This window comes from Aulonocara sp. 'chitande type north' Nkhata Bay, linkage group LG14 (assembly GCF_057382095.1).
Source record: "Aulonocara sp. 'chitande type north' Nkhata Bay isolate Kocher_YH1m ecotype deep benthic linkage group LG14, A_spYH_male_GT1.1, whole genome shotgun sequence".
Classification (NCBI taxonomy): Eukaryota; Metazoa; Chordata; class Actinopteri; order Cichliformes; family Cichlidae; genus Aulonocara; species Aulonocara sp. 'chitande type north' Nkhata Bay.
This window is the reverse complement of record NC_141357.1, coordinates 19,038,440-19,057,190: the sequence shown is the minus strand read 5'-3', so window position 1 is coordinate 19,057,190 and position 18,751 is coordinate 19,038,440. Positions and strand designations below refer to the sequence as shown.

Below are 18,751 nucleotides of genomic sequence, written 5' to 3'. Positions count from 1 at the left end.
CTGAATCCCTGAAAACTGTGGCTATAAGTTGATTGCAATTCCAAAGTTAATCCAGTACTTTTGTTGGGAGTCTGTCTAAATCTGTCCAAACTGTAGAACTCCTTGGCTTTCTTCTTTCCTTCTTTCTATGTTGCTTTTTTCTCATGTTTCATACTGCTTAGTTAGTACTTACCTCAGTCCAGTTAAGTATATTTGACTATGGATCTTTCATTGTGAAACAAACCATTAAATAAAGCGATCAATATCAATTTCATCATCTGGTTGAAAATGAATCCACCGTTCTGCTGTTGGAGGTGTAGAATTGAGATTACTGGATAAATAAGCACAGACAGAGACAGGAGATTGAGCATTGATGTTTTACTAGAAAAAAGAAAACTGATGGAAAGAAAGAAATAAAGGAAGAAAGAAACTGTTAAAGCCAGAGCATTGACAACCCACCGGTCAGCTTTTTGCTGTCTTCGCACAAAATCTTATGCTCTGGTGGTGAAAAATAAAATAAATGAAAAAAAAAAAGAAAAGGCAACAGTATCATGTGAGGTTGAAGTGTCTGGTGTTTCTGGTCTAGTGAGCTGGATTAATGATAACTGTAAGAAACCCACTATTTGAGCATTTTTTCTCATGCTGGATTGGTGCAGTACTTCTGCAGGCTCCTGATCCCCTCGGCCGAGAAGTGAGTAGAAAATTTCTACTTTACTGGTAAAATTTATGGATAGTTTAAATCTGTTGTCGGAAATACATGTAGATTCAAGAGGTTCTTTTCTGTTTATGTGTTTGTCTGTTTGGCTTGAATAGATCTGATGCAGGACTAATAATACAAGATGAGGTGCGAGTTCAACAGACAAGGTTATGATACAGAAGGAAAGCAACGCTGAGAACGCAGAGCTAGAAGAAACTCAGATTGTCAACCGGTGTCTCAGGTTCTTGATTAATCTCTAGCCTGTTACTTTGCATTGGATTAGGGCAAGAAATTAAAATATTTTCAAGAAATCATTCTTGAGATGTGCTATGTACAGAGCTTTTTGCATGTTAGGGGAGACACGAGCCAAAGGAAGATAAGACAAAACGTGGGGAAGGAACAATGATGGCCTAAGCAGGTGAGAGGTAGGGTAAAGGACAAACTATAAAATAACAAAATTGGAAGGGCAAAAAACATAAACATACAGTATCGGGCTGCATTATGACACAGATCTTAAGCATCATGCTTTAGCTGTATTGCAGTATAATAACTGCACTAATTTACTTCCCTTATTTTTTTACCAAGATTTCCTCAGATATTAAAGGATCAGTGTGCAGGATTTAGAGTGCTTCTTTAAGCATGTTTTCATCATTATATAACAACCTGTACCTGGAATGACTGTGTTTCAGTACTCTAGAATGAGCCCTTCATACATACACAGGAAGCAGCTCGTCTTCATTGGATATTGCCAGGTTTGGACCAGCCAAATGCCAGAGGGCCTTTGTGTTTTTCTGTTGAAATGACGTTGACTGTAAGTTTGTTGCTGGTTGCAGTCTCCAATCTGACAGCCAGATGTCACTAACACCTACACACCGGTCTTTAATGCAATATGCATTTTTCTATTTTCAGGTCCCCAAAAATGTACCGTACTATATAGATTCGGGGGAAAACATAGTCCACTTATTGAAGCGCAAACCCGTTCAGTTTGAACATGAATGTGAACGAAACGCGATGACAAAATGTGATTTAAAAAAAAAATAAAAGCACCATTAGTGCTACACTTTTGAAAATGCCCCAAACTATTTCCCAGCAGTACAGCAGTCAAACTGATCTACCGCCTCTACGTACAGTCATAAACAGTGGCATTTTTACATTGTTTCAAGTGGCTTTGCAGCTAACAAAACATAGATTTGAGGGGGGTAAAGACACTATTAGACAGTGTAAAGCAGTGAATAACTAATGGTTCTATGGTTTGAGCCGACCGCGTCTATGCAACTATGTATGTGCGCATGTTTCCATGTGTGTGTCTCTGTGAGTGCCAGATGGACATTCAGTGTTGTTTCGGACACATGAAAACGGTGGTATTTCAATATTTTCAAGTTATCAAAAAACAGCCATTGAACAGAATGTATGCCATGGCCTCTGACAATCAGTGATCAATGTTTTCTATAGCTCTCTATAGGCTTTTATATATATATATATATTTATTTATTTGTATTATATATAATATGTAGATTTATAAAAAAAATTTCATCTTAATTACAAGTAGTGGCATTTTTTTATATTCATTATTGCAATGAATTGTTATCTAAGATGATTAAAAAAGACAGGTGAATTCTGTTTTGCTACGCAGTTATTTACAACAGTTTTAAAAAGCAAGCTCTCTGATATGGTACCTTTTCCCAGCGACTGGAAAAGATGGAGGATCTCAAATAACAACCAAACTGCACATTTGAGTTGAACTGAATTGGAAATTGTCAAAGTTGGCCTTTATAGTTCAAATATCAGTTGCCTTTTACAGTGGAAAATGAATGCGTTCCCACATTTTTAAAGATTTTTACCCAACGTATTTCAAACGTCTCATTCATTTCTTCTGCAAACGTCTGTAAGATCCCAGTTGTCAGGCTGAGAAACACTTTGTTAGGAAGCCATTTGAGATCTGCCCATGTATTTTTTTATTTTTTTTTCTCTATTTATCAACCTCACCCACTCGGCAAAATAAGTACTCATCACTTTGCTATTTAGAATTTCTACTGTCATGTTGATGCTGTTGATGAGGGGCTCCATGAATCACCACGTTTTTTTTTCTTTTACAAACCCCTGTGTAGTCTGTGTTTTGGAGGTTACTTCTGTTCTATATTGATTAACTCGCTGGTTTGGGGAGAGAAACCATTCTATAAGCATTTTCATTCATTTTGAGCAGTCCATGGCTGAGTAGTCCAAATGTTCAAGCTTACAGTTTTCTGGTCTTCTAAGGGTTATACTAGCTGGCACTCTTCGCAGGCAAGTTAAATTGATGACGACCGTGATGATGATTATGATGAAAACAATGTTTGTTGTCTTAGTAAGGCGCTGTTAAGGGGGTGTGGCTTATTGTCCAATGACGAGAGAGCGGGAGCTAAGTAGTTTGGTTGTCTGTTTTTTGTTTTTTTTCCTCTCGTCGGCTGTGGTCATCATCTTTCTCACTGTCATCATCATGATCAGTTTTATGGTCGTGTTCACAGCTCATTGTTCATGGGAATCTGTGCTGGCTTTCCTGTTGGTTCGATGATCTCGCGATATTGGCATCCTCTCAAAAAAAAAAAGATAAGAAAGAAAATTAAAAAGAAAAGAATGCTGCAGGCAAGTGTGACGCCATAGTTGTCCATTGCTCTGTTTCTACACCGTTCGCTCCACAGTTGTATTCATCAGTCTTCTGTAAAATGAGTCAGTGGCAGCAGGAAATGTGAAATGATGATGCGGTGTGTGTGTGTTTCATGTAAAAATGTGTTTCTCTGTATCTGAATATTTGAGCTTCTGTTGCTATGATCATGTACGTGCGGGTGTGTGAGCATATATATATAGATCTTTTTGTATGTAAGTGTGTGTTTGGGTCTTTGTCGAAGTCCTAGTATGTTTGTGTGTTGTTAAGGCACGGCAGGTGTTTTTTGGTTTTCAGGGCAGTCCAGAGGAGACCACTGCAAGGCCGGGGTGTCGGAGGGAGGCGTGGCCAGCATGCACAGCTTTGGGGCAGTCTGGCGTCAGGACGCGGCCATTCTCCCCCACACTTCCTGTGATGGACAGACGAGCCTTGTTCCGCATGGCTTCAGAAAAAGACAGCTACATGAGGAGAGATGAAAGGGAGGACAGGAGAAGGGGAGGAAATAGCAGAGTGGAGATATCGTTTGAGAAAAAGAAAACACTCTCATAGACAGAAACACCGCACAGCAAATGCAACAACAACTAAAACGACAACTTTCTGTACAAACACATGCACAAAAAGCACTTACACATGCATGTGCCTGTACACACACTACACATATTAGGCTCACAAATACAAAAAAAAGGTCTCAGGGCGCGATCACGTAGACATATAAAATATTTGAAATAGTTAAAATTATATTGAGAAGGTTTCGCTGTTTGGAGTTTATACATAAGCAAACCAGTGCTACAGGAACCAAATAAAGGATTTAATTAATTATCAAGCTAATCAGAGGCAACTCTGATGATGGATTCTTCTTTTAAATAATTGATCAAATAAAAATTTGAAACATTTGCCGTTTCTCAAACTGATCACGTACTTAATTTCCCTTTTACACTTGTTATTATTATTAGTATTATTATTATTATTATTCAGTACATGTCTTTGTATTCAAGGGTGTTTAACAAAAGTAACAAAGACATTAGCCTGTGGTTTGGTAAATTCTAGTCAGCATCTTTTTGATCCCTCTAAAAAGACCATTAGATCAACATATAAGGAAAACACGTTACAATAAGAGACACAAACAATTGCTTGGTTGTAGGAATAGAAGCTGTAGTAGTAAATGAATGAATAAGGAGCAACCCAGTAGTTAATGAGTTATTCATCAGTTCTACCCTAATAATGCCTGATGCTGGATTTTATAGTATAAAAATGATTATTTACCAAATACCCAGCTGGGAGATGCTACTTAACTCAGCAGTTCCTTATTACTTCAGGATTGCTTCACCGTAACCTCCCCTTCAGGTGTCCCCTAAATTAAAGTAGTTAGTAAAGTCGTACGTGGCTAAACAAGTCTCTTATTGTAAAATGCTGACCAAATATGAGACATGAAGCTTATTCCTTTTTTTAATTATTAAACAAACCAAAATAAAAAAAGGGTCATGGATTTCAGTTCAATAGCCTGGAAAATATCAAATTTTGAAATTGCACTTGTTAAAGGTGACCTGTAGAGTTCTCGTGTAAACAAACTTCATTTAAAAAGAAAAAGTTTATTTATTACTTTTTAAAAACTTTCATTCATTGAGGCTGTGGGAGCATTATAAAAGCTGCTAATAAAAGCCTGGAATGTAGGCTTCTTGTTATGTGACATCTTGACCGAGTGTGCTATGTAATGCATGCATCTGCAAGCAGCTTTGCATCCCACCTCCAATCCATCTCCTCCTTTCTTGTTGTGTCCGACTTAATCAGTAATTTGCTGTTGTCCTTAATGCCTGCTTAGATCCATATCAAGGCTCTTGCTTGTGCTCAGCCTTCCTGCAGCTTTCCTATATGCAGATGAAACGGCAGGGAGGAGTGCTCTCCCTGACTTATGCTTTCCACATATGCGTGAGAAAGGGTAGGGAAGTCCCAGAAGAGAGCAATGCTCTCCAAATATAAACCACTGCAAATGGAAATAACATCTTTACATCACAGTGGTGCTGACTGAACTCTAATTTACATTTTACTTGCTAGCACTTCTTCTCTTTTTTGTGAATTGCTGTGCTAAGCGATTACTAGCAAGAGTACATGTGCATTCTTGTGCATGATGCAAACAAAATAAAATAAAACAGGCAATCATACATTGTGGTACTAATGATAAAAAACGCCACAGGAAACCTTTAAGTTTGTTTTTGACACCAAATTAGAGGTTATCTAGAGAACGATGTAAAATGTTTTGATTTGATGTTAGTATTCATTTGTATTTTAGAAAAAAAAAAAGCTCTAATCCTCTTTTTGAATTACGTTAAACAGATGAGGTGTGAAAGCACCCTAAACTGCACATTCAAATCTCATTAAGAGGCTACCACGCTGTGCAAATGCTACTGTAGCATACAGAGGCAGGCAACAATCCACAAACATGTACACTATAGACAAGAAGGGTTTGTGTTTTAGACAACTGCATTTCATAGGTGACCATGCGTTTTTGGGTTCTGGGTTTCAGTAACCTGACAGACTCGGGTGTGGATTTGGAAGGACAGGATTGAAATGGTGAGGACTTTGGAAAGACAGAGGGAAAACGGGAAGGAGTGATTTTTCTTCCAGGGTTTCAAATTCATAGAGAGGGAGTGACTGGCTATACTGCTCAGAGTCGGGTGACACTTCACACAGATGAGCTACTCTGGGATGTTTTGTTTTCTTAAAATTTCTCGCCTGCTAAATCATGTTAGAGGTTTTCAAACTGAGTACACTGAACATCTAGAGGCAATAATCTGTTTAAACGATGCTAGCAAAGAAAAATAGTACATTCTTAATCTTAAACTTCGAATCAGGTGTTCTTGTGTGAACTTTTGTATACTTGAATTACAAGATAACATCTGAAAATAATGTTGTGTATTATTTAATTCCCCTTTCCGTTGTATGGCTTTCTTATTTTAAGGGTTGTGAAGTGTAGAATTAAAGAGAAGACATGGAATTTTTAAATAACCTATGCATTTAATTTCTTTTGTGTGGTACCACTGCTCTTTGAAATATTCTTGTATGACTGATAGCAGACCATAATCATTTGGGGAATTGCTGTTAACATCAGTGTTGTTACTTTTGAGTGTGGTCCAAAATGGTCCGCTGTGAAAGTGGTTTGTCTTTGGTGAATTCTCCATCGTATTCAAAACTGTCAGTTTATGTCAAGAGCCAACATTCAGTGCGCATTTAGCTCTCCTTATTTTTGCATCCTCTGTATCGATTTTGCTACTTTCCTCAAGGTGAACATCAAGTATGACCTCATAATGCCTCTAAATGGTTTCCTACGCACTGAAATGTTCAGTGTTTTCTGTTCACTTTAGTTAATTGCTCCTTTATATAACAATAAACATGAGTCATGTTGCAACCACATCACAGAGTAGCTGTTCCATATGAAGTACTTGCTTCATCAATTATTCGTCTGCATTAAAACTAAGTAAGTAACCGGGCTGTTTTGAAATTGTCAGAGCTGGAAAGCCAAAGTGCCTTTTTTGTCTGTCTGCAGTAAGGATGCACAACTCCAGGTATTGGATGACACAATAGAGACGTAGAGTAGATGATACACAATATCAACTAAAAGCCAGCAGAGATGAGACTGGTAACTTGGAACTTGCTCTTCAATGTGTGCCTTTGTATTGTTTTTGTATAAATTTCTCTATATTTATTCCTGCTGTCTGCTATTTATATTTTTTATATTATATTTTGGTATTGTACAATGACAACAAAGGGCTATTCTATTATAAATTCAAAAGGAATTAACACATTTAATAAAAGGAATGAATTAACAGATCATTTAGACTCATGGTGTTTGCGTATACTTTTTAGCACAAAGGATTTCCATTGTGTTCACCTGTACCTTAGTATACACCCACCAGCCAATTCATAAGGTACACCTTGCTAGCACTGGATTGGATCCAGTTTTGCGTTCAGAGCTGTATTCATTCTTGTGGCATAGATTCAATAACGTGTTGGGAACATTCCTGAGATTGTTTTAATCCTTATTTTCATGATAGCTTTACATGGTTGCTGCACATTTTGTGCGTCTGTTCCAGCACACCCTAAAGTTGCTCTATTGGATTGAAATCTGATGACCGTGGAGGCCATTTGAATACAGTGAACTTATACTCATATTCAAGAAACCAGTTTGATATGATTCAAGCTTTGTGACATGGTGTATTATACTGGTGGAAGCAGCCATCAGAAGTTGGGTACACTCTGCTCAGAAAAAGAGATGGACATGGTCAGAAACTGTACTCAGGCTGGACATGGTGTTTAAATTTCCCAAGGTGTGCCAAAAAATATCCTCCACACCATTACACCACCAGCAGCAACATGAAACTTTGATACAAGGCAGGCTACCATCTAAATGTTTAGGAGAAAATGAGACTCTTCAGATTTGATTCACTGTTGCTTGTTAACTCAAAGCAGTGGGATGATAGTGTGGGACAAGTCCCAGTGGATCAGCAGTTTCTGAAATCACTTTTGAATTTCAGGAGGTGTCTTGGCCATGTCCACCTGCCTACATGCATTCAGTTGCTGTCATGTGATTGGCTGATTGGATTGCGTTAATAATAACTGAAAAGGTATACCTAACAAACAATGTGGTAGTTGGAAAATTTAGCTTTTATGTGCGTCAATATCTGTATTCATCTTTCCACTTGAAATTAAGATAAATGGAAAAATAAAGTTTTTACAGACAAAAGATATATAAATAAATAAATTAATAAATAAAAGCAATTAAAAGCTGCTGTTGGCTTAAAAAAAATCACCTTGCCATTTTATATCTCCCTCAAGAATTTGTACTTCTACTGATTAAGGTAATTTTTCAGGGGGAATGTGGCGCAGCAGCAACTTTGCTGAAGCTTTCAGAAGACCAGACGTGCTCTAAATTAGTTTGAATTGGCTCAACACTAACTGGTCTTAAGAGGGACCAAACACAAATTTCTATCTGCGTTCATGTGCTATTAACAACCCACTCTACCCATTTGTCTGGTATTGCAGTGGTGCTAGAGGGAGTAATGAGATGTCTAGTTATGCTGAAAGAACGGACATCTACAGTTATATAAATATCTTAATAATGCTTTTCATCATAAGATGTCTGTCACATTTTGGGTAAAAATATTTTAAGTCAGACCCAAATCCACAGTAATTGGTGTCCGCACACTAGCTAATTAATTTGTAGCTGGAAGCAGTCACAGATTTTAATGAGGGCTACCAAATTAACAAACTTTTGCTCTCAGGATGGTGAAAAAATGAAAATAGATAATCCCTAAAACCTTGTGAAAGTTTAACCAAGAAAACACATCAGCAGATGAGGATAACGAAGACGTTTTTAGCAGTAATAAACTTGAAACTTTTAAAGAAGGGACTCAAGATGTCACATGTGAAATAAGATAATAAACCAACACCATTAATTACGGTAATTAATATATAAATAATTAATAAATAATATATTCATTAATTTATTCATTCAAAATAAAAAGGTTCTAAAAAATCAAAATGTATTTAATGCTGGAGTTGTGCATCGCGGCTTCAATATGTTATCTGAAAATTACAATGCAGGTGCCTAGTCATTAACCAAGAGCATCACCACCACTGTCATCATCATCATCACCATCATGATCATCTGCAGCCAAAGACGATGGAACCAAATCTGCGGTCACATAATTCTAACCCCAGTCTAGCCCAGGGTGACGTAACCGTGACAAAACGCAAACCAAATTTAAACCCAAAAGTCTAAGAAAATATTCTGCCAATAAATAAATAAATAAATAACCAAAACAGCCAAAATGAAGCAGAAAACATAAAAAAACAAATTAAAAAGTACATTGGTTCCACAATGCTTGACCACATACTTATCACCACATGAAGAACAACACGGTTGCGTGGGGCTGCTGCGACAGCCTCGTCGGTACAAAATCTACAGCACCACCACCATGTTCAACACCACCATTACCCCACCTATACGGGAGCCTCTAAATCCTACCCCTATATCTTGACCCCCTCGGAGCCGTACACGTTGTACCCCTCCCTATAAGTGGCTAGATTCTGGGTGCTGGGGGAGGGGCTGGGGCAGTGGGGGGGGCTAAGGTCCACCTTCATGCGCTTGGCTTCGGCCCGTGACTTGTAGCAGAACTCGACCAGGGCCACCAGCATTGCCAGGCCCAGGCCGCCCACAAGGATGTAGAAGACCCCAGCCACGTTGGACAGGCTCAGAGCCTGGGACGACTTGTCCTGAAGAGATGGGAGGGAGGGAGGATTCAAGGAACATGTGTTTAAAAGATGAAAGGGTAGTAGTAGTAGGACAGGTAGAGGAGAAGTGGTGGGTAGACAGGAAGGAAGAGTAGAGAAGAAGGGGAAAAGTGAGGTGAGACGTTGAGTAGGCTCAAGGTGAGAGCAGTAAAAGGAGAGTGGTGCAATGAGGAAGGTGGAGACAGAATAGGGAATGATCAGAGGGAAAGGGAAAATGAGGGAAAAAGCAGACAAAGAAAAGCAGATACAGTAAGTTAGACACAGAGAAATGGAGAATATACCAGAAAAATTAATATGGTATTATCATAAATGATCACAGTAATACATTCTACTTATATAAACTGACATACTACTCATATAAAACTTTAATCTCTACTGCCACCACATCTGCTACTCCACAAATACTTTATACTACAAATCTATCACTACAGCTACAAAACATTCAACAGTTCTAGAAATGTTACAGTGTGCAAAATAGTGCAGCAAGAGTGAATTATTTGTAGAGCAAGATTTTAATCTGAGCGGGGATTTTACTTTGCTCTATTTTTTGGAAAAGCTCCAGTACTTTAGTTAAAACTTAAAGCAACTCCCATGTCAAATATTTATAGCAGGGCAAAAAAAACCCCAAAACTGTTTCGCAACAATTTTTAGGTTTAACTTTGAAAAAATTTGAATATAATTTTGATTAATGTTTTTAACAGGGGAGGTATGCAGTATGAACTCCCTGGTTATTTCCCAGTTGCTTTGTAATTGTAATTCATTGGTAATTTAGATCCATTTATACAAATACTAAAGCGTAATCATAGATATAGAAACATAATTTTGTTGTGTTTTGTTTTTAGCTTAGCTTATAGCTCATTATATTATTTATTAGTGATATAAACTCTATTAATGATAAATGCAACATTCTGTTTTTACCTTATTAAAAATTTATATATATTTGTGTAGCTGGGCTCCTGGCACACTCCAGAACTGATTTTACAGCATGTCAATTTAACCAGTCAAATGAGTGTAGCTGCTGATCATTGCTTTTTATTTTGACTGACTTCTTTCAACAAAAGTTTTGAGGAAATAATAACATATCTAGACATTATGGAAACATTCTTAAATTAATAGAAAACAAGGGAGCTGGTCCCTGATTAAATCTCAAATATAAAATGGAGACAGTAATTGCAACAAGTTAATATTGCTGATGCATAAGGATCAGTGCCATTCTCATGTGGAATGGACTAGCATATGAGATTAAAATAGAAACATGGAAGTGAAGATTGTTGATTTTACATATTTTAATACATTTCAACATAACTGATTTGAAGATGGAATTGCCTCAGATTGCTACAGAGACTGAAGAAGACTGTTGTCTTCATTTGTATTTAAAATGAGGTAAATGTGGTCCACCATCCAAAAAGACTCTTTTAATTTTAATGTGGAGCACATTCAAGAAATATCTAAAGTGCTTAAAATGCTATTTCTAAGACAGTAGTTGCAGTAGTATTCATGATGAGAGTTTCAGGCTAGCGTTCTGCGGGCCACAGCAGCGTGAGACTGACCTTACTTCCAGAGTCCTTGGGTCCACACTCTCCCTTGTCATACCACCATTTGTTTTTCAGTTTGTCTAAGACGCCTGCTTCGCTCAGTTTCAAAACTGCAAGGTTTACTGGGGTTCTTCGCGTGTAAAAATAACATAAATAACATCATAGGTCATGTTATTTTATGTTATTAGAGTATTTCTCATTTGCATTGCACATCTCAGTAACAAAGAAAAACTTTTGCTTAGATTGAGTGACCTAGCATGGATCCCACTGAATACATGTGTGTATGCTCGTTGAGGAGGGGCTGGGGGGAGCGAGGAGCTAAGGCGAGCTACAGACATATGAGTGGGACCCACCTTTGTCACTTCAGGTAACACACCCATGCTGCCCCAGCTCAACCTACAACAATCCAGAGGCAATTACTATTAAACCGGGACTATTGGCATCAGGCTAGCTCTGTGTCACAACTGGGAGAGTGAGAAGTTCGCAAACTTACTTTGCATGCGTCGAAGCAGAAATGATCTTTTCTTTAAACTCTCCCTAATGCATATCATCAGAGAAAACAAATGGGTAGTTCTGTCTGTTGGTTGGTTGACTGTTTTGACCCCATTAGTTGTGAAATTTGGGGTGAGCATCAAAGGGTTAATCCGTTGGCAGTCATCAACAATCAGTCATCATCGAAATACACTAACAGGAAGACTACTGCCAGTCCACCACTTTGGGCTGTGACTAAAATCGATGGACTGCTATGATATTTGGATGAAACTAGGCAATGAAATTCTTGTGTTCCTAAAGATGAATTGAAATAATTCATCACAGAGTCAAAGTTTTATTTATTCAGTGTTTTGATTTGTGACAAAATCTAAATATATACACTGCTAATGATGGTTTCAATAATAGTTTATATAGTTGTGCATACTAACAATAATTAATATTAATTACATGACAAATAACAACTAATTAGCATGCATTTAGCGCAAAGCCTGTATCTAATTACAGCCACTAACAAGCATGTAGAATTTATTCCTGTTCAAATGAACTTGATAGACTGCATTTAAAATTTCTCAGTTTTCAAACTGACTAAAGGAATGAAACTTTTGTTAAAGATCTAGCTGAATACTTTTAGAAATTAAAATATTTGACTCTTTATCACACTATAGAACTTTTTTTGCTGAAAAATGTTCCAAATTGCTGAAATCACACATATCCTGTGACTGGTTTTTTTGGTTTTATTAATTATTCATCTCTCCACTTGCCTTTAGTCAAACTGAGCCTCTCAGGGGGTGTCTGCATTTGACTCTAACTAGACTGTTTGTTTTCTCTCTACTCTTCCCAGAGCTGCCACTAGGGGGCAAATATTCCCGTCTTGACAGTAATTGCTCTCTTTATTATTCCAGCTATCCATCAGGGAAACCTCTTTCCATTACTTTGCACTCTGTCCTGTCAGAGGGACATTACCAGTTCAGTGCAAAGCACCTTTAAAATGGTTATCTTCATGAGATGTGCTTGATTTATTTTGGCGGTTACTCAGAATAGGGATATTTTTCCATGCATTATAAAGAAAATGAGCATTTTCCCCCCTGATGATTCAAAATGAAAGTAGGATATATTTACATTTTCCAGCAATCGGGTTCTGGGTCTCTACCAGGTCCAGCCAGCTGATTCATTTAAAAAGAAGTTATTTCAGGGGTTTTCATTGTATGTGTATCAACAAGCTTCAAAGTGCATTTGTCATTGTGTCTGAACTTATATATAAAGTCACAGACCGTGGACATCAGTGCAACCATGTGCCCATTTTTGCAACTGCAGGTTGTCTCAAGAGATTTAAGCTATCTCTTCTATCCTCCCTGTACGCTGCGTGACTCTTTGCCAGGGCAGATGCATGTGTTACACTCCCAGGACGGGGGCTGTCGCGAGCCACTCAGCTGGTGAGCAGCCCCTGTCACCTGGAGGTGGGGGGGGCAGACAGAGAGGGCTAACCTTGGAATCCCCTCCCCCGCTGCCACATTCTCCTTTGTCATACCACCACTTGTTTTTCAATTTGTCCAACAGGCCCTGCTCGTTGAGTTTTAGCACGGCCAGGTTGACCGCGTTTCTTTAAGTAAAAAAGGAGGAACAGATAAGATAGTTTGGTCAGAGCAGAGGATGGAGGGACAAACAGACAAGATGGACGGGGGACCGTAGTCAGGAGAAGGAAAGGGAAAAGGAGGACGAGAGGGAGCAGAAATTAGGATGGGCTGAATTCACACATACAGGTGAGTTAGAGGGGGAAAACCGCACCCCGGACAACGCTCTCCCTTACTATCACTCCTTGACTTACTTCTGGAATTTTTTCCAAATTTGTTTTGTGGTTTTACAAAAAAACCCCTCTTGCGTTACTCTTCTGTATCTGGCTGCACTAAAATCAGATGCTACCACAGTGAGTGTCAGATTACTGGTATATAGTGTGTTAACCAGGTCTCTGTAGTGTACTGATGAGGCACTTGCCCCCTCCTGCTGCCCCCCTGCCGTCCTATTGCTCTGTGTGTGCACATTGTGTTTGTGTGGCCTCAGTTTCCTAAGGCCCTGCTTACTCTGTTAAAGGGACTGACCTCTAAACAAAATTCAGGGACACAGGGATAACTATTTGGCATCCGTACAGTGTATGTTTGTCTGTATACCTAGCATGATTTTAATGAAATACAAAATCATTACTTGCCAATACTTCTTTGTAGATGTGCATGCAGTGTGTGGCCTCGAGTGTCTAAAATGTTTATGTTTAAGTAATTTAATTACATGTAAATTTTCCATGCAAAAAAGAACAAAAATTAATTGAATCTGTTTGAATGGCAATTTACTTCATCAATACACAGTTTTTAGCAGGGGTGTCAAACATAAGGGCCAGATTCTGCCCCCCCAATGGCCATACTACGCCAAAGTAACAATACAAAGACATTTCTATATTAGAAATATTTCTTAATGATGATTTATTAATTATGAATTACTCTCCAGTAATTGTAACTGCAGTAGAGTCCGTGTAGCGAGCCACATGAACGTTTTTCTGTAATTTTACACATTTATTTATTTATGCTAACAGATTTCTTTCATTTACTACAGCAGCAATTTTTTATCATGTAGAACAACTGAGACATCAAATTGAAATTAAACTTCTTTTTCTTATTTTAAATGGGATTAAATGTGTAGTTAAACATCTTTACACTGACAGAAAAGGGAGTTTGGACTGTTTATGATGAAAGCGAGACATATGTGCCCCATAATGTAAAATCAGTTTGACATCCTGGATTTATAGCAAACATCCATCCATCCATTTACTTCCACTTATCCTGAAGCCTATCCCAGCTGTCATAGGGCGAGAGGCGGGGCACACCCTGGACAGGTCGCCAGTCTGTCTCAGGGCTACACAGAGACAGACAACCATTCGCACCCACATTCACACCTATGGGCAATTTGGATTAATCAATTAACCTATCGCCACAAACTGCATGTCTTTGGACTGTGGGAGAAAGCCGGAGTACCCAGAGTGAACCCACGCAAACACGGGGAAAACATGCAAACTCCACACAGAAAGACCCCGCCTGTTGGTGGAATTGAACTCAGGACCTTCTTGCTGCGCGGCAACATTATTTGAAAAATCATGCTTCATGTTTACAAGGGCCAAGAGTTATGGTATGACTGTGTCATTTTCTGCTTTCTCTGCCACATCTTTGATTTTTACAGCTGCCCATGAACTCTTTCCTGTCATCCTCTTCTTGTGCGACTGTGCTCTGCTTTTGTTTGTGCGATGCTGATTGGCCATACTAATCTCTACACAACGGTCACAGCAGTCGCTGCGTACTTGTTTATTTGTCTGGCCCTTTGTCTGTGCACTTGCCTATCTGGAAGCACTATCTCATCTCTGACGGTCTGATGGTACACTGGTGTTAAGAGCTTAGAAACAATATTCGAGAGATTCGAGAAGAGACAGCGTTCTCTGGGGTGATCTAATCTGCCGGCCATGACTAATCTCATCAACATAAGAGGAATGGATGAAAACAGTTCAAAAAGATCTGTAAAGCATGATAATGACAGTCACATATTAAAAGTCACATCAAAAGGAGTCATATAGCAGAAAGTAAACAATACTATTAATGTTCAGCTCAGTCAGCAGAGTATTCATGCTCTTCTTCATCATCATCATCATCATCATCATCATCATCATCACATCAAATGATTACTGCACCAGGAGGAGAGGCAGGCTCACCCGGCGTGCGCACTCGCAGCCTTGTGCAAGTCTGTTTCTGCAGACTGAGAGCTGCCAGAGACAACCGTGGATAGTCCCAGGTATGTGTTACGGGGGAGCTTCCAAAGGAACCTATCCACTTGCTGTCTGTCACAATTTTCCCTCATAAACGGGAAAACCTTTTTTTTTCTCTTTTAAGAAAATAAGAGCTAAACTACAGGGCGACAGGGGTCTTGAGGAACTTTGCACCATGCACAGGGGAAAGTTATAGGACATGGTGTGAGGCTGATGTGCTGTTTGTGCTTTGCCTTTTATGTGGCAAATCTGAAATGCTGACAGAGATAGATGGAGGAGAGAGGAGTGAGCAAGTGGTCCAGCTTTGCTGAATTTAGTCAATTATTTTTTTCTCTCAGCAGGCACTTGTCACATTGAGAAGACAAAGTTTCTTTACTGCTGTCACAGTCACCTGGAAAATGAATTATCTGCATTGCTGAGGATATCGCAGTGAAACCTATTGAGACTGTTACTGTAAGCTCAAGTTAACAAGCCAGAGAAACAAATGTCTACTGAGGGAAAAACAAGATAAAATGACCAACTTCACTTTGTCATTTGTTTCCTCCATCTTTTGGTTTCTATTTCATGTTGATGCACTTTTTCCTTTTAAAAAACTACTACAAATTTTTCTGTTTGTTGGGCTTTAATTTGAGATTGTTCAATTATCTATTAATTTAACTGGTTTAAAGATTGAAACTGTGTCTTTCTTTTGTTTGTGGATCTGTATTTTTCCTGTATTATATTTACTTTGAATTCCCCCCATTGGACAGGCCCCTCTGCTTCCTGTTCCTCACTTTTTTTCTTTTCCTGGTTGTCTATAAATTCCCCCCGTGGCTCTGGATGGAGTGGCAGCAGTCTGTGGTTCTGCCTCTCCTCGTGGTCATTCTCTGGTAATAAATCTCTCTTTTAATCATTGTCATCATCAGTATCATGGAAGAGTGAGATGATAGCAGACAAATGAACAGAGTTACCTGGAAGGTGGCCCTGTGGAGAAAAGGTGGTTGAAAATAGCAACAAAAAAGAAAGGAAGGACACAAGCACAAAGCGACGTATGGATGACAGCGACACAGGACAAAGACAGTGGAGGTGACATGCTTTGATTTAACAGATGGCAGAAGTGAGAGCAAAGAGTCGAACAGAATTACAAACAATACAAAAAGGAAGGCAGAAAGTGGGGGGAAAAAGAAATTAAGGTATTAACAAAAGAAACCATGACTAAACAAATGATTTGCACGTTTAACACATTTATCGAAGTGACTGCTGCTCGGTAAAAACATATAACTGCCATAAATCCATAAACTGTGTTAAATCAATAACATTTACTGTTAATTTGGGACTTTACGCTTGCGAGAATCAATCAATATCCACTTCGGTCAATTTTTACAATTCTTTGGTTGAGAAATTTTCACCAGACAGCAGTGAGAGGTTGATTTAGGTCAAGTATTAAAGGCACAGCAGGGTAGGTGGAATATCGCAGCAATAGTCCAGTATCAGCGTCGTTACTGTTTCCTATTGTTACACTATTCCACCCACCTTAACTGTGAGCCTTTCGGTGTTGCAATGCCGTATCCTTTGGAGTCCAGGTTGCCTCCGACTTTCATGGTATCACAAGGCTTTCGCTGCTCCGTGTATTCGTTCATGGTGGACTCGAGAAGGAAGGCGTACTTCCCCTTGGACTTTCGGACCCTTGCCACGCCTTCTGCTGTGGTTTTGGTGAAGACAGTTGGCTCAGCGGATTTCATATATGACCACATCTTCTCGTATACAGCTATTTTGGATCTCTAGCATGGAAGAGGAGCAAAGGGGAGAAAGGAAAAGGTTAACAGGGAATTAATGGGTATAAATTCACAGTTATAGGAGCAAATTTTCCCTAAAATGATGTGGAAGCCAGCTGTCAAGGAAGCTACGTTGTAGATGTTCACTGTATATATTTCAGCCGTTTAATAAAAATAAATGAGTCCCACTAACAAATACTGCCTGTTTGTTGCTAAGTTATTGATGTTCTCCAAAAGATATTAAACATTAAACACTCAAACTTGCCAAACACATTGCTCTTAAACTTGATTTGGGAAGGTTAACAAAAATGAATACAAAATTCCATTTTTGTGACCTATTTCAAATGGATTTATGCTTAAGGAATGAGTAGAAATTAATTGGTTTTCAGCTACAAGAAAAATAGAACAATGCCTGCCAGTCTTTTTCTTTTATAAATATTACTTTGAACAGTGTGCGGACACTATCTAATTAATTATTCAAATCGACATGCTGACCTTAGTGCTGACTTTACTGATGCAAAAAGGAAGCTGTTAATCCATGTTAACAATCCATGTTTCCACTGGATTTGATTTGTTGCTACAGCTTCATATGATGTGAAGCTGACTTTTCCTCTTTTAGTCCCTGAGTAAAATGATGCTGTTGATGGTGTGCTGTGTCTTCAATGTTTATCTCCTGGTGTATAATCACATTTACTGTATAACCACATTTAAATTATGACGTAGATGCTAACAAGTCAAGCATCAGTCTTACTTTTTACTGGAATACTTGTACACTAAGCTGGTGTGTGGTTATGAATTTAGGACTGAGTACAGTACAAAAGTCTTCAGCCACCACTTATTTCTTTATATTTTGCCTTGAACAAACCAGACGTTTTTGGACTTTGGCTGCTTTTTCACTCATTTTCAGTCCACTCTTTGTACCTGGCTATTTTCAGAGGAATGTTGTGTTTTTTAAAACCACTTACTGTGGTTGAATCATTCAAGCATACAGAATATGCCGAACCTAATGGGTGAACCAGTGTTGTAGCTACAAATATAACAAAATGTATCTTTAGGCACTTTGTTACTATTAGCTTAGCCTATTAAAAAAAATGATAATTATTTGCAATTTCTTTACTTGAAACTTGAATCTATGAAAAATTCCAAAATAACTCAGTTTTTCAAGCATATAAACTGTGCTTTTGTACCAATATGGTGATACCCAAAGAGCCAAAAATCTAGCACATCTCCACATGTTATACAGTGTTTCCTTAAAGACACATAATGGAAATGACAGAGACAGAAGTGGCAGGCCTAAAAAACTACAAGACAAACCAGGGACAAAAAGCAGGGGTATGTCACATCACTGAAAAAAGACTGAATATCAGTTGCGACAGGTCATATGGGGTGGTGAATCCAAATTGAAATTTTTGGGTTCAATCAATTTGAAGACAGAGGAGGTCAGGCGAGAGCTACAACAGTGAGTGTCTACAGCCATCTGTAAAACATTTCAGACAGTGGTGCTGGGGATCTTGTCAGAACTGATGGAATTATGAATGCATTGAAGTATTTTCAGATCTTGATCCA

The 18,751-nt window shown here is 38.6% G+C and overlaps 1 protein-coding gene across 7 annotated transcripts in view; it reads right to left on the bottom strand.

Moving 5' to 3' along the window:
- Nucleotides 1-337: 337 nt before the first annotated feature.
- The window catches only part of gria4a (glutamate receptor, ionotropic, AMPA 4a), a 124,929-nt gene continuing 106,515 nt past the window's right edge, over nt 338-18,751 (bottom strand). Inside the window, exons 15-18 of one of the 7 annotated variants that reach the window (XM_086261373.1) lie at nt 16,944-17,191; nt 13,118-13,232; nt 9,450-9,587; nt 338-3,775 (exon numbers count right to left, since the gene is read on the bottom strand). In XM_086261373.1, the coding sequence (XP_086117499.1) occupies nt 3,611-3,775; nt 9,450-9,587; nt 13,118-13,232; nt 16,944-17,191 (666 nt within the window). In that variant the 3' untranslated portion in view covers nt 338-3,610. Of the gene's footprint in view, nt 3,776-9,339; nt 13,233-16,943; nt 17,192-18,751 lie in introns of those variants that run through there. The other 6 variants (XM_086261374.1, XM_086261376.1, XM_086261377.1 and 3 more) reach the window with 6 other exon arrangements.